The sequence below is a fragment of the Dermacentor albipictus genome, chromosome 3, assembly GCF_038994185.2.
Source record: "Dermacentor albipictus isolate Rhodes 1998 colony chromosome 3, USDA_Dalb.pri_finalv2, whole genome shotgun sequence".
Lineage (NCBI taxonomy): Eukaryota > Metazoa > Arthropoda > Arachnida > Ixodida > Ixodidae > Dermacentor > Dermacentor albipictus.
The window spans coordinates 69157263-69170945 of NC_091823.1; the positions used below are offsets into that span (position 1 = coordinate 69157263).

General features: G+C 42.0%; 1 protein-coding gene across 1 annotated transcript in view; it reads left to right on the forward strand.

Annotated features, from left to right (window-relative positions):
- Positions 1-234: 234 nt before the first annotated feature.
- Positions 235-13683, forward strand: part of LOC135919005 (transcriptional regulator ATRX homolog) — a 124830-nt gene continuing 111381 nt past the window's right edge. Inside the window, exons 1-4 of the mRNA XM_065452748.1 lie at positions 235-721; positions 809-887; positions 1193-1285; positions 10509-10621. Coding sequence (XP_065308820.1) covers positions 851-887; positions 1193-1285; positions 10509-10621 — 243 coding nt within the window. The 5' untranslated portion in view covers positions 235-721; positions 809-850. The remainder of the gene's footprint in view (positions 722-808; positions 888-1192; positions 1286-10508; positions 10622-13683) is intronic.

A 13683-nucleotide genomic window follows, 5' to 3' on the forward strand; every position in this document is an offset into this window, starting at 1 on the left:
ACATATGTTTACCAGATGTATTCCTATAAACCTACATTAAAGCGAAAAATAAGTTAATAATTTAAATATTGCATGCTAAGAATACCAAACACGCGTAAAGGTATTAAATAGTTTTTTTTTTTACAATACATTGCAAGCAGTACCCCTAGCGGTTGATTTCACAGCACAACGTTGTTGATTTTTTTGCGCTCGCTCTTGGGCGGCTTTCGTAGCGATATGACAGGTTTATCTTTGTAAAGGCGGTCGCGCACGTAAAAGTGTGCGTAAAACGCGAAATGGAACATGTTCTTGCGGATTTGCGTCTGCGCTTGTGGCAGCGCGCACTTGTTACGCGCTAATTTTTGACGTGACTGTAGCTATTGGAATGGTTTAGGCAATGCATGGCACAGCACCATTACGGGCAATGACGATCGAACGAAAAGTGCGATGACCAGTATCTCTCGCGCGTCTTGTCATTTCTGTTATTTGGCCGTGCCGTTTCGAAGTTTAGTTGCACCGGCAAATATGCATAAATGTGTGATACAGCCTATGATCAGCTTATTCTGTCGACCACTCTTTACCTCTGTTGCGTTCTGGTGAGATAATATTCAAGCGATTGGCTTGCAAGCTCACAGAATTGTTTACTTTGAAAGCAAGTATTGCAGTCGGCTTGTCGCGGTTCGGTTGAATCATAAAATGGAACCAACTGACGTTCTGCACACATTTTGGCGCCGCTCTGCAGGTATACTGGCTCGTACTCTTATTCATCGTCAAATTGATTTTTTATTTGTTTCCTCACACACGTAAAAACACTTTTATCTGCCCGTAGCCTAGCAGAGTGGTCTTCAGTTCCTGAATAGACATCACCACCATGGCCCATCGCGAGGCGTCAAGCTCCAGGCAGTCGGGTAGGTTCGGTAACTAAAGTGCTGCTATATACCGGGTGGGACCATGTCTGCGTGGTTTAACACGCTGTAGAATAGTATGCTATTGTTGTGCTTTGGGTGTTTCTCCTAGCTATAAACGAAGGGTTTCGCAGTCAGTGCATGGTGTTTATGCATAGTTTAAACCTGCGGTGAACGACGGAACCGCCGATTCTAATTTTGATGCAATACTTCATCTTTCTTTTTTGTGCAACCTTTTTGGTCAGGTTGCGCGCACGTCCTTTGTTATACCTTAGTTGTAGCGTTTTGATGTCTTGCGCTACTTTCAGATGAAGACTCGGGTGCTCCCGCAAAGACGGATACATTGGTCCTTCTCTGGATGAGCTCCGAAAACAATGCAGTGCGGCGTCCCCCCCCAAATAGTAAGCTAAATAGGATGAACTTTCATTGAACTTTCTGTCTCTTCATTCTTTCTGTTCTCAAACGTATAAAGTTCACTGCTACACCAGGCCGCTAAACGCTGCTTTTCGACGATTTTTCAGGCATGTTAGTTGAATAGAGATGTCTGTTTGTTTTCTTACTGCTACAACTTTCTTTGTATCAAGCATAATCTTTCTAAGGTCAGTGTGCTGTCGCTGCTTATTCACAGAATGAAGCAGCAGTGTCACCAAACGGAATAATGCACTGTGCTTGCTGCGTGATGGTCTCTGACCGTGAAATAATCAACGCACCAGCATGTTGACTACTTGCAAGGCCGAATAGCATAAAACTTTGAGTTGTATTGAAAACAAAATATTCACTGCAGCCCTGGGGCTTCCACTACCTACTGTTATAACAATTATAAATCTTGACTTTGACCAACAATGAAATTGACGTTTCAGTGCCAGTATGGGCACCTTGTTCGCAATACAGAAATGTCACTGCTGAAACAGCTTATGTACTCATGAATATGTGAGGAAGAGGCTTTGCATAGATAGGGTGGCGATTGCTATCCATTCTGTTAAGGGTGTTCTCTGATGAGTGATCTCTCGTGAAGCCACAATCTATGGTGGCCATAAATTGGGGCTGCAGCAGACTGAAATGTCATGGCTCTCTGAAAGCTGACAGATCACCTCGTGAACAAAAGCAAGAGTACGAGGGTCGACCTTAATTGTACCAACTTTCTTCATGAATGCCATTTTTGTGACATCGTTCGTGCAGATCACGTCCGAAAAATTGAGTGCAAACTTCATTTGCCATTTACATTAGGAAGAGGGGATGCTGGATGTTTAAATAATCGAGCAGGTCTGAAGGATCGGCCGGCAACTTATTGACCATAACATGCTGGAACATCAGATCTGCAAAGACAGTGATCCCAAATGTTCGGATCAATTTCTAAAAATATGGTTTTTGAAAGGAACTAAGAGAATTGACGTCTTTATGACAGTATCTAGGGATATTGACAACATGCTGCTAGTCGGTTTGGCATACTTCCCAACAATGAATTCATACACCTGGGACCGTATTTTGTAATAATTCATTTTCATTCCTATTACTTTTGCTTTCTATAGTTCGCTGAGATGTTACCATTGTCATCGGGATCAGCCACTTGGCTCTGCGGATGTGATAAGAAATGCAGAATGGATTGTGTAAACAGTCTCTGTGATCAGGTAGATAATAATACCAGCTACATATAGAAGCAAAAACTGCTGATGACTGCTTCCTATGTTGTTCCTACATCTTGTTGAACACTCATTCATGGTAATTTACATGTGTATATCTTGCCCTCTTGTAAGAAAGAATTGAAAGTAATTTGTGTTGTAACCACACTTCAGAAGCTTGGCAGCATTTCAGACAGAGGATGGTGTCAGCACACTCACATGCATCGCAGCCTATGACCTCTTAAAAAACTTCATCACGGATTTCTTGGCCTGTGTGCCTGTTCCAGGTGCTTTGTCAAGGACTTTTCACGCATTGCCGTGCCATTGACCCATCTAACGAAATCTGATGTCGAGTTCAAATAAGAAATGCCACAAGTGAAATCATTTCATGAACTCAAACGACACCTGCAGTTACCGCTAGTACTTGCACACTTCGGCAAAGATGCCGATGTCAAAAGTTGGAGCAGATTATTCTTTACCCGAAAAGGAAGGCCTCACCATCATTAGGCTACTGCAAAAATTTAGCCTCACCTGTACGGTAGGCCTTTCAAACTCTTAAGCGACAACTACGCATCGTGTTAGCTGGTAAATTTGAAGGACCCTTCAGGCTGCCTTGCATGATGGAGCTTGAGGCTGCAAGACTTTGGCATCACCGTAATTTACAAGTCTGGATGGAAACACTGATACGCAATTGCCTGTCTCGCGCCTCTATCGACCCGCCACTTCAGGACGACCAAAATGAGGACACCTTCTTGGGAACAATAAGTACAGACGACTTCGTTAAAAAGCAGCGAGCAGACACGGAGCTAAGAAGCCTTGCTGAGTACTTGAAAGGCAAGACCAACATTGTCGAAAGGGTATTTAGGTGAGGATTTTCCTCATTTTTCTTGCGAACCGGTGTCCTTGAGATAAGCTCTCGCCAGCAAGCACCCACTACCTTCTTGTGCCATCAGCACTGCTGCCAGAAGTTCCCCACGCCCTGCATGACGACCCAGCCGCTAGGCTAGGCACCTTGGGTTCTCCTTCACGCTCTCGAGGATACAGGAGAAATATTACTGGCCGCATCTCGCTGCCAATGTCGCTCACTACATCAAGACCTACTGAGATTGTCAGCAGCAAAAGACGCCACCTTGTTAACAAGGCCAGCAGGATTGCTGCAGCCTATTGAACCCCCTTGCCGACCATTCCAGCAGATCTGGATGATCTTTTCCGGGTACAGCATGGTGCGACGGAAATCCTCATCATCGACCGAGGAATAGTTTTTACAGCAAAGCTTACTCAAGCCATCCTACAATACTACAGCCAGACAAGCCACCGTAGGACCATCACCCACCACTTGCAGGCGAATGGCCTTACAGAATGACTAAACAAGACCATTGCCAACATGTTAGCGATGTAAATCGATGTCGAGCACAAGACCTGGGATGCAGTCTGTCTATGCGTAACCTTCGCTTGCAGCATGACAGTGCAAGAAACAACGCAGATCATGCCGTTCAAGTGCTTTACAGAAGGAACCTGATGACAACTCTCAACGTAATGCTGCCATGCATCATCGGTGAAGACAATCTTAACATTGCCGCCTATCTCCAGCGGGCTGAAGAAGCATGACAACTTGCTCACTTGCGCATCAAGAAACAATGAAGGACGCACAGCTGACACCACAATGTTCGAGGCAATCTGGAATACCCAGGGTGTCTACCAACTGGGAAAACCGGGAATTCTCAGGGAATTTGAATAGTCTGGAAATACTCGGGGAAAACTCAGGGAATTCGTGGTTCTATCAGGGAAATTTAGCTGTAACTTTATTGCAAGGGAATGAAAGACGTGTTAATGCTGGCTCCAGTAACAGGAATTGCAACGAATAGTCATTGACGCCGTGTCATCGGCACGATGTATTGCCAGAGTAGGTAAGAGGAAGCTTTAGCTCGGGCCCAACTCCGACGCAGCCTATTCATATGCACGTAAAACGCAAAAACGTTTTTCTGAGATAACCTCTGGAGCGATCTTAATGAAATTTGTTGCATTTGAGAGATAAAATTAAATTATAGTGACTGTTGGAAGCGGAATTTCGGTATAGAGTTTGAATTTTGTTTAAAACATTTTCAAATATTTGACCATATGAGAAAAGTAGAAGTACGAAGTTTACAGATTCATAGCTCTGCATCAAAAACAGATATCGCGGTTCTGTATTAGATAATTCAAAGCGGACAAACTCGATATATCATTTTACACCTTACGTGAATTTCTTACGTTGGTTACAGGGTTTCTACAAAAGCTGCATTTCCATGTTACTAAATATATTTATATTCATGTGTAACATGTCAATTTTGTCCGCTTTAGATGTACCATTAGCTGCAATTCACAGAATTGTATTATCATTTTTCGTTGAGTTACAGAGCTGCAAACTTGATAGTTTCGTTTTTCAAAAAATTTTCGATTTTTGCCAATTTTTAATTACAAATTGACAACCTAAGTCAAAAATTCGAAACCAACAGTCCCTAGATTTTAAGTCTTTCTTTTAAATGCAACAAACCTCGTCAAATTTGGTGCAGTGGTTGCTGAGAAAAGCGAATTCTCCTTTTACATGTATTTAAATAGGAACACCCGAGCTAAAGCTTTGTCTTAGTGACCGATTTTCCAGATGCTCGATATTTCGGACATGCCCTATAATTCGCACGGCTTTGCGGCACCACCATGTACTCCATGTAATCAATGTATATTGACCTGACTGCAGGTCGGAAATGACTATAATCAAAGCCACTACCGCCGCCATTTTGATTATCTCGCCGCCTCGAACCGGCACTCTTGCACGCAGATCCACTGGCAGCCGTAGCCACCGCCGCGGCAACGTTAGGCCTAGCTGATTCTATGTTTACTATTAAGCTTCTTACCGTGCGGTGCCGTGTTTTTCATTGAAAGAATTTGCCGCTGTCAGCAATGGCACCGACTCCGCATTTGTAATCCTCGTGATTGGCTTATAAGCTTGGAAAGCACGGTGCATTGCATAATGCCGGTTCTCGAAAGTCAGCTTCGCCTCCGTACAGAAATGTTACTTGGTGAAGCATACGCAGAAGTATTGCAGTGAAGCATAACAAGCGTGCAAAGGGGTTATTGCCACGGGACACAGTACGTATTCCTTAATTATACATGCATGCACCCGGCATTTCCTGTCACAGTACGAGCACCAATATGCCTAATACGTGTACTACCGACAGGCCTTCAGAGCATTTTCGAATGTGCCTGTGGCAGTTTGAGCCCTTAAGGGCAGTAAATGACAACCATTTATTTTTTCCAACTGGCCGATTTTTCTGATGTTTTCATGGACCCTAGGGAGTTGAAAAAAATCGAATGTTAACTGTGCAACTGATGAAGAAAATGCTTCGAATGGTCCGTGGGACGAACAAGTGGCGGAGAAAGACAAGAACATAAAGTACCTATGCATTGAGGAATGAATGGGAAAGCAAGCGTGCTGCCGCCGTTTTGAAGGAGTTTGAGCTCAAAAAACAAAGTGTTGGCTGATGCTGAGATGCAGATGTCCCTTATCCAAACCAATATAAACTCTTTAAAGCAGTGAAACACAACACTGAGGTGTCGTGGGCGGGCTCAGAGTATGTCAGACAGCTGAGGTTGACTTACGAGCTGTTGAGAGAGAATTTTAATTGTGACAAATTTCGGGCCTCATACCACTGAGTTTGCTATCAGTTGATAGAAGTAGCTCATATTTGAAAATATTTGCTTCTATATCTATCTCCTTTTTATTCGTACTTGAGAATGTTCGACTCGATTTGCATTTTTTAAAACATTTTATTTGCTGTGTATTTTACTGACCCCTCCCTTTATTCTATGTTTGAATAACATAAACACTGCTCCCTAGTATTCAAATTGGATTAAGTTGTTCTTTTTTAAAATTGTTTCATATGCTTACTGGAGAGGGACAGCATCAGGCAATAATGATTTCAGCCTGTCTTGACATAAAACATAGTTCTGCATCACTCAGGGAATTTTGCGAAGGCACTCAGGGAAAACCTGGAAAACTCGGGGAATTTGGAAATGTCAACTTGGTAGACACCCTGAACGTGGGAAATGGCTGCCATGGGAACGGCCCAAACATCACTTTTCCAACCAGACGACGTTGTTGAAGAGCATCTGCCACGGCTGTGGGAGGCAGGTTCTATTGCCTAGCACCTACCAGTAAAATAGGTACAAGGGCATTCCCGGCCTGGTGCTTAGCCAATACGGGACCTCTACACTTGGAAAGGGGTGTTTGTCCTCAATCTGAAGGCAACCCCACCTTAATGGGTGCATTTTAGGCGCCACATGGAAAAAGGGGGCGGCCCGAACATCACCTTTTTTTTTTGTGCTCACGAGGGTTTCGATGGGAATTTAGGGCGCAGGCTCCTTTCCCAAGCATATCACTTATGAAGAAAGCCAAATGCCAGGCCAGAGTACAGTAATGCCCATTTGAGAACCACTGGGTGCCCGGCGGCAGTGGGAACTGAATGCACAACCTTATGGCTTATGCAGATGTGAGCTGCTGCCGCGATGGCACAAGCATAAATGTGTGTCGCCGCCTGTCAGCAGCTGCAGAAAGCAGCGATTCAGGGAAGGCTGCTGCGTGTTTCCCGCTCCTCAAACACACGGCAGCCCTCCCCGACTGGCTGCCTGTACCGTCCCACGAAGGCATGCGCAAAGGCACATTTGCACTTTTTCTTGAAAACCAGGCAATTAACTGTAATAATTACTATTACAGTTACTATTACAATTACCCACTAAATGACGTAGACTCCAAAATGCAATCCTTATGCAAAATTTCGGCAAGAACAGTGCAGAAGTATCGTAAAATCTTTTTTTGAACACGTGAAGCGAAATATGCAGGACCCTCTATATATATTTTTTTTCTCTTAGCCCTAATTCATAAGTTGATACTCTTGAGTCATAAGTCAACTCATCGTTATAACTGACATATCATTATATATATATATAGACTGCACCAAATGGATGAGTCTTGACGTAGTTATCTTCTGTAGACTAATTAACTGAGTTTGTTTTCTGTTAGACCTATAAACCTTTGACACTGAGCTAAAATCATGACTGTAAACAGAAAGGTACTTTATTATGTTTTTCTGTGTGAAACTACTAAATACAAGGTATACAGAACTTAAAAGCTGGAAAATAGAGATTTACACTCCTTTAGTAGCTATACATATTTTAGCATTGACATTATGTCCTCTGTGTCACACAACCAGTACTGATGCACTGAAAACAGACATCTATAACTTGATCACAAGCATCTATTTCCTGCACATTAAATGGGATTGCCATGTTTTTGAATATTCATTTCTTGTGTTAAATGAAGGTTCTAGACCTCTAAACCCTGGAAAATATTGTGACAAGCCTAGGAGCATCATGAATAATAATTTAATTATACGCTTTTCTTTAGCCAGTTTCATTTTGTATCCCAGGAGGATACTGTGTCAAGACAAGGGTATCGAACCAGAACTAAACAGAAAACTGACGAACACGTTTATTTTTGCTCGAATTGGAACCGAACTAGAACACTACTATTTATTTATTTTTCCACTCCGAAGCGAAAGCGAAAGGAAAAATAGCGGTTTTCAGTTCGGGTTGGGCACCTTTTCTGGAGCTTTTCATCCACGCATTGCCTGCACTTGTGGCTCAACTATGCTACTTCATTTGTAAATACATACTATATTCCCATGATTTTAAAAGTAGCAGCACCATTAGTTTGATTTCCAGTGTATTGTGTCAGAGGGCAAACTAGCTATTGTGTTAACGTGACAATGTTTGCATCGCATCTGACACCCACGCTTGCCAGACTGATTAGTGCAAAGTACCTGAGACAGCGAAGCATGCACACTTGTTGTGTTTCTCTAGTATGACTGTGAACGGCAGGCATTGACCTCTTTGTTAGCATCAATTAACAACAGGCTGTTCAGATAGTGTTATTTGGCCATCGACTGCAAATATCGATGAAGTGAGCCGTCAAGGCTCTTAGAATATTTAGTTAACACGGGCCTAGATTAAAGGCTGTGAACGGGGCCCTTCGAACACGAGTGGGTACAAAATCACATCCTACTGCCTTTCCTGATTATTATTCCTCAGTCCCCTATTTTTGTCCTCTTTCCTCTTAGCAGACTGGAGGACCTCTCTGTGTTTCCTCAGTATATTCTCTCCCTCCTCTTTCTCTCCCCCGATAAAGCTTTGCTTCACATAGATGCCACCATCAGTGTTGGATCTGCATAATTCTTTTGTAGCTACGTACAGCCTGAAGAACAAGCAGGCTTAATCTTTTAGTGCAGCTTAGCAGCAGCGTCAAGTGTTTGTACAAAATACATTTGTGTTGTTTTCCTGTAATTATTCTTCAGTTTTGCAAATGAACTTGAACCAGTTTGAATAATTATTTGTTTTTTGCTCTGGAGTTTGAATCGGAACTGAATTGTTTACAGTGATCCAAAACGGAAACCAGAACGAAAAAAAGTTTGTTTGACACTGGTCGTGACGTCGCAACACAGTATGTTGTCACATGAGAGCAGGACATTGTGACGTTTTGACACTCGCTCTGGCTCGCTGTTGTCCGCTATACTGCTACATTGGTCATAAAGAGTAGCAGCATACGAGGCGACTGAGTGAGCTGGAGTGAGGGTCTAAAACGTTGGTGTCCTGCTCCTGGACATGTACTGCGGACCACATACCGTGATGTCACAACACAGCGTCCTCCTGGGAAATGAAACTGGGTAGAAAAGCTCTTATATTAAATTACTTGTGATCCTCTGAGGCTTGTCACTATTTTTTTTCTAGTGTTTAGGCACCTACGACCTTCATCAAATGCAAGAAAATGAATCGTTGATATATCAGTACCCCTTTAAGGTGATATTGGAGCAGGGGGTGCCACCCACAGACAAACATCAGCCCACAATGTGGTATATTTTATGAGATTTTTATTTGTTATCATTTTCAGCGTTAAGGTCAACGTGGTGTACCCATTGATTATGAAAGCAGCATTTGCGAGCATGCACAGGGGAATGTGTGACTTCTAAAGGCACTAAATGCATGGACTCCAAGATCGATTGGCACACGGCAGCCCGCAACGTAATGCTGGAATGGCGATTAGTGGCGCTGGTGAAGCACATGTCCTCTGTAGGGGCTGCACAGTCCCTATAGCTACAGGCTTAAATACAAAACATTTGCATTAAAAAGGAAATTTTTGTTTTAAGTTTTCTTTTAACACAGAATAAAAGCATGTTGCACTGATTTTTGTGTATGCTGGAATTTGAACCGAATGTTTGATAGCATAATATTTTATTGAATATTCTAAAATATAGAATATTTGCACACACCTCTGTTTAAGCTCAATAGTTTATAGGGATTGAGGTATGCCCTGGTGCCATTGTGCGGGCATTTACCTGTTCTGTTGTCCCTACGCCTCACCCCCTTTCCACTTGCAACGGTTGTCGACGGTGGCACTCCACTCACAATGGTTGCGGTGGGGACGCTGATGTTGCGAGCTAGCCACTGTTGTCTGCCCGCAACGAGAGCGCGGGTCTTCTCTCCTAGGACTGCACGTACTGGGTACATGCTTTCCTCTCGTCTGTCAGCTCCTTTGTGTCTCAGTCTTGAGTCTCGCAGCGACGTGCTATAGGTGCCTCTGTCTGTACTTGCACCCTTGGTGCGGGAGCCCTTTAGTTCCCGCAAACCCAGGACTGGGTGCTTGTGCACTGTTGGGTGCTGCCGGAGATAATAAATTGTTTCTGCCAAGTCGGGGCTATACTGTGCTTTCCTGCGTGCGTAGCGCTCGGTAGCTCTTTTGCAGCCTGAGTGCGCGTGCAATGGTGGCTCACTATTCTCGAACCCGCAGTTGTCGTTACTCCTGTGAGACCCTAGGACCCCCATAAGTTTCAAATCATGTGACAGAAAAATAAGTAGCATTTTATTGCTCGTCATTCACAACTGTTTCCTAACACCCTTTTAAATTGTGCTCTTGCAGATGAAGAGATTGCCAACCTATGTGTCACTTGCACATCATGTGGATCTCAAGTCAATCATAATGACAAAAGCAAGGTCCGCTTTCACCGAGTTCTCAATGTCCTTGTCTGTAAGGTAAGTGCTTGATAGCTGTTCTATATAGTTTAATGTGATGTGCCTTTGGTAATTTTATTAAAATGTAGCACCTTACATGTGTGGGTTGATATGGACTGCTGCTCAAGTTATCTTATTCAACTTCGTTATCTTCCACTTTAGTGAGGGTCAAGCTCTCGAAGTACTATGTATACTTGAAGACGCAGCAAGATAAAGTTGGAACTTGAGGATGCGTTAAGGCAAAACAAATGTCTAGCATTCTTTTTGGGTTCTTAAGTATGTAATTTAATGCTTGTAGATTGCAGGCAATGATTTGCCATGCACCTCGAAGTGAGTCCTTCTGAAGAATTTTTATACTGCATCTCATTGCAATTTCTATTCATTGAACTTGTGTAATGACTGCACTTGTGTAGTAGCTGCACACTCAAATTTCATTGTGGAATAAAGAAATTCTTTATTTTACCAGGTCTTAAACTGCACCTTATGCTATAAAGGGAGGGAGCCATTCTTTTTAGAAAACCCCACAGACTCTAACTTAGCCATGTTGACCTATACCATTGCTGTGCATTGGTGTGTTTCGTACTTTACATTATCTATATCAACCTGTAGCTAGCTCTCTGCATGTTTCACACCATGGAGGAAAAGAAACTTTCAGGAAGAAATGTGTAGCTATAAAAGACGTGGTATTCTTATTTGTGTAGGGGGGCAGGGGGGTGCTTTTGTAGCAAATATTGAGCAAGGAGCAGCTGTTGTGCAAGCAAGTTATTGTTTCAAATTTGTTTAATTAGCTGTCCTGTATTATGATGAAAGCCAAGGTAGGCTAACACTTGTCAGCTAACTTTGTCGAGCTTACACTGTGAGGCAATGAAGTGTGCTCAGACTTTCCATCTCTGATCAGGATTTACGCACCCAGAAGCCCGTTTTCCAATCTGTTACTGTACTTTCCTGATGTAATGAGCTTGCACCTTTCTCCCTGCTGTTCTCGGGAACCTGCATGGGAGTTTTTCGGCTAGCGATTCTATTAAAGCAGTGATCACTGAAATATGATGGAAAACAAATGGTCTTTTTGTCTAATTGACACCATTCTTCTGGAGGTGAATAAGTGTTGGCAGTTAAACAGCATCGCTGTCGCTTCTAAATAAGGCAGTACAAATTGTAATTTTTGAGACAGAATTGAATATGAAATGCTTTTCTTACAGTTTTCAAATAATTAAAAACTGTTTTCAATATTAATATATGTTCACATCCTAGTACAGTCAAATCTTGATAATTCGAACTCAAAGGGGCCTAAATATTTGTTTGAATTAAATGGAGTTCAAATAAACCCTTTAATAACTGGTAGCTCAACAATATTGTTGACCTAAGAACATCTACAAAAACTAGACAAATCCAAATATTAGTCTCTGCAGGTTATACAATGCTAAACATGGTACTCTCAACAGGCAATGGGAGCAGCAGCCGGCGCACGGCTGCACTTCCGGGCTGGAAGTGTCGCTGCTGAGAGTGCAGTCAGTGGCGCGGTACATACAAATTAACCATCACAAACGCTCATGCATTTGAATGACTAAGCGTTTCTGCACATTTTAATGCACATAATTTTTACAGGACCACTGTGTCAGTTCGAATAATCTGGAAGTTTGAAATAAGTATGTTTGAGTTAATTATATTCTACTGTATACGCAATTTAAGCAACTTTTTGTCATAACATTACACGTTATGAAGCAGTGTTTAAAAAGTTTAAATGAAGCATTTAGAAAAAATGAGAAATCCGTTTGCATACTCAGGGTATTTAGGAGAGTGCAAATAATTGCACTTCAGGAGAAACGTCAGACTTCCTGAGTGATGTATAGTATGCTCCGCTATGTAACGTTTCATGCTTTATGTCTGATACGGTCACTTGGATTAAATTGATCATACTTTTACTTTAATTTTATGTTTGATCGTGCACAGTTAAGGATTACAGCTATTGATGAATTATTTGAAAAATGTTTGTATATATGAGCTGTTTATTTGATTTGAAGGCCAAATTGAATAGGGCATTATTCAATTTATTATTTCATCAGAAATTTTCAAATATTCGCACACCTATACTTTCAATCTTTCTGAATGCATATTTGTGCCATAAATGCACCACTTATGTAATGCCTTCAGGCATACCCTGGGAGTGCTGGGTGTTTTTTTTTTTTCGAAGTACCCTTGCCACACGGGCACAGAAGATGGCACTTTCTTGCTAATGCCCTCAATTTTAATGCCATTTGCAGGATGCCACTACGACAAATCAAATGTCATTTCCTTTAATGACATTCATTATGTAGTGCATTCACTAGAACTGATTTGACTGAGAAATGCCGTATAATTAAAGTACTTGAAGAGTCTTATTACATAAAAATTTACACTAAACTCAACTACAATGCTTTTGTCAAAAGTTGTACTCGGCAAGCTTCCTCAGGTTGGCATTGCAACGACTTCAATGCAGCAGGTGCCATTTTGCTTCAGGATTTTACATGCATTGGCCAAACTTGCTATGGTCATTTGCAATGTGCCCACTTTTTAGTGCCCTAAAATTGCCCACTTCAGAAGGTGCGGTCATCAACATCATCCTGTGAAATATAATTAAATTTGGACATATGGTAGCTCTGCCTAATGTCTAGGGAAACTTCAGGAAATACTTATTGAACACCATTTCTTGCATAGCCTTGGCACAGCTATAACACATTAGTAGGCTTTAAATTCAAATGCTATTTATTGGCAATATGTTGCGATTTAGATTTGAGCTAATAAATGGTTTTCATTAGTATAACTAGCATTTCTCAGGCAACATGGCCTCTTCATCACTGTCATTTGTCCTGGAAGACACCTCGCAATATCAAAATCCTCTGAATGAGAAGTTCTTAAACTTCTGCATCATTAAAAAAAAATGGCTTTTTGTGCCAGCCTGCCGTGTTGAAAAATGAGAGATGTGACTAACACACAGTTAATAAGCTTTGTCACACCATTTGTGCATAAAGATAAAAGGTGCAAAAAGAATGTTTCAACAGCTCCCGAGTAGATGGTGCAACCAATCTATGGTTGTGTCATGGTCA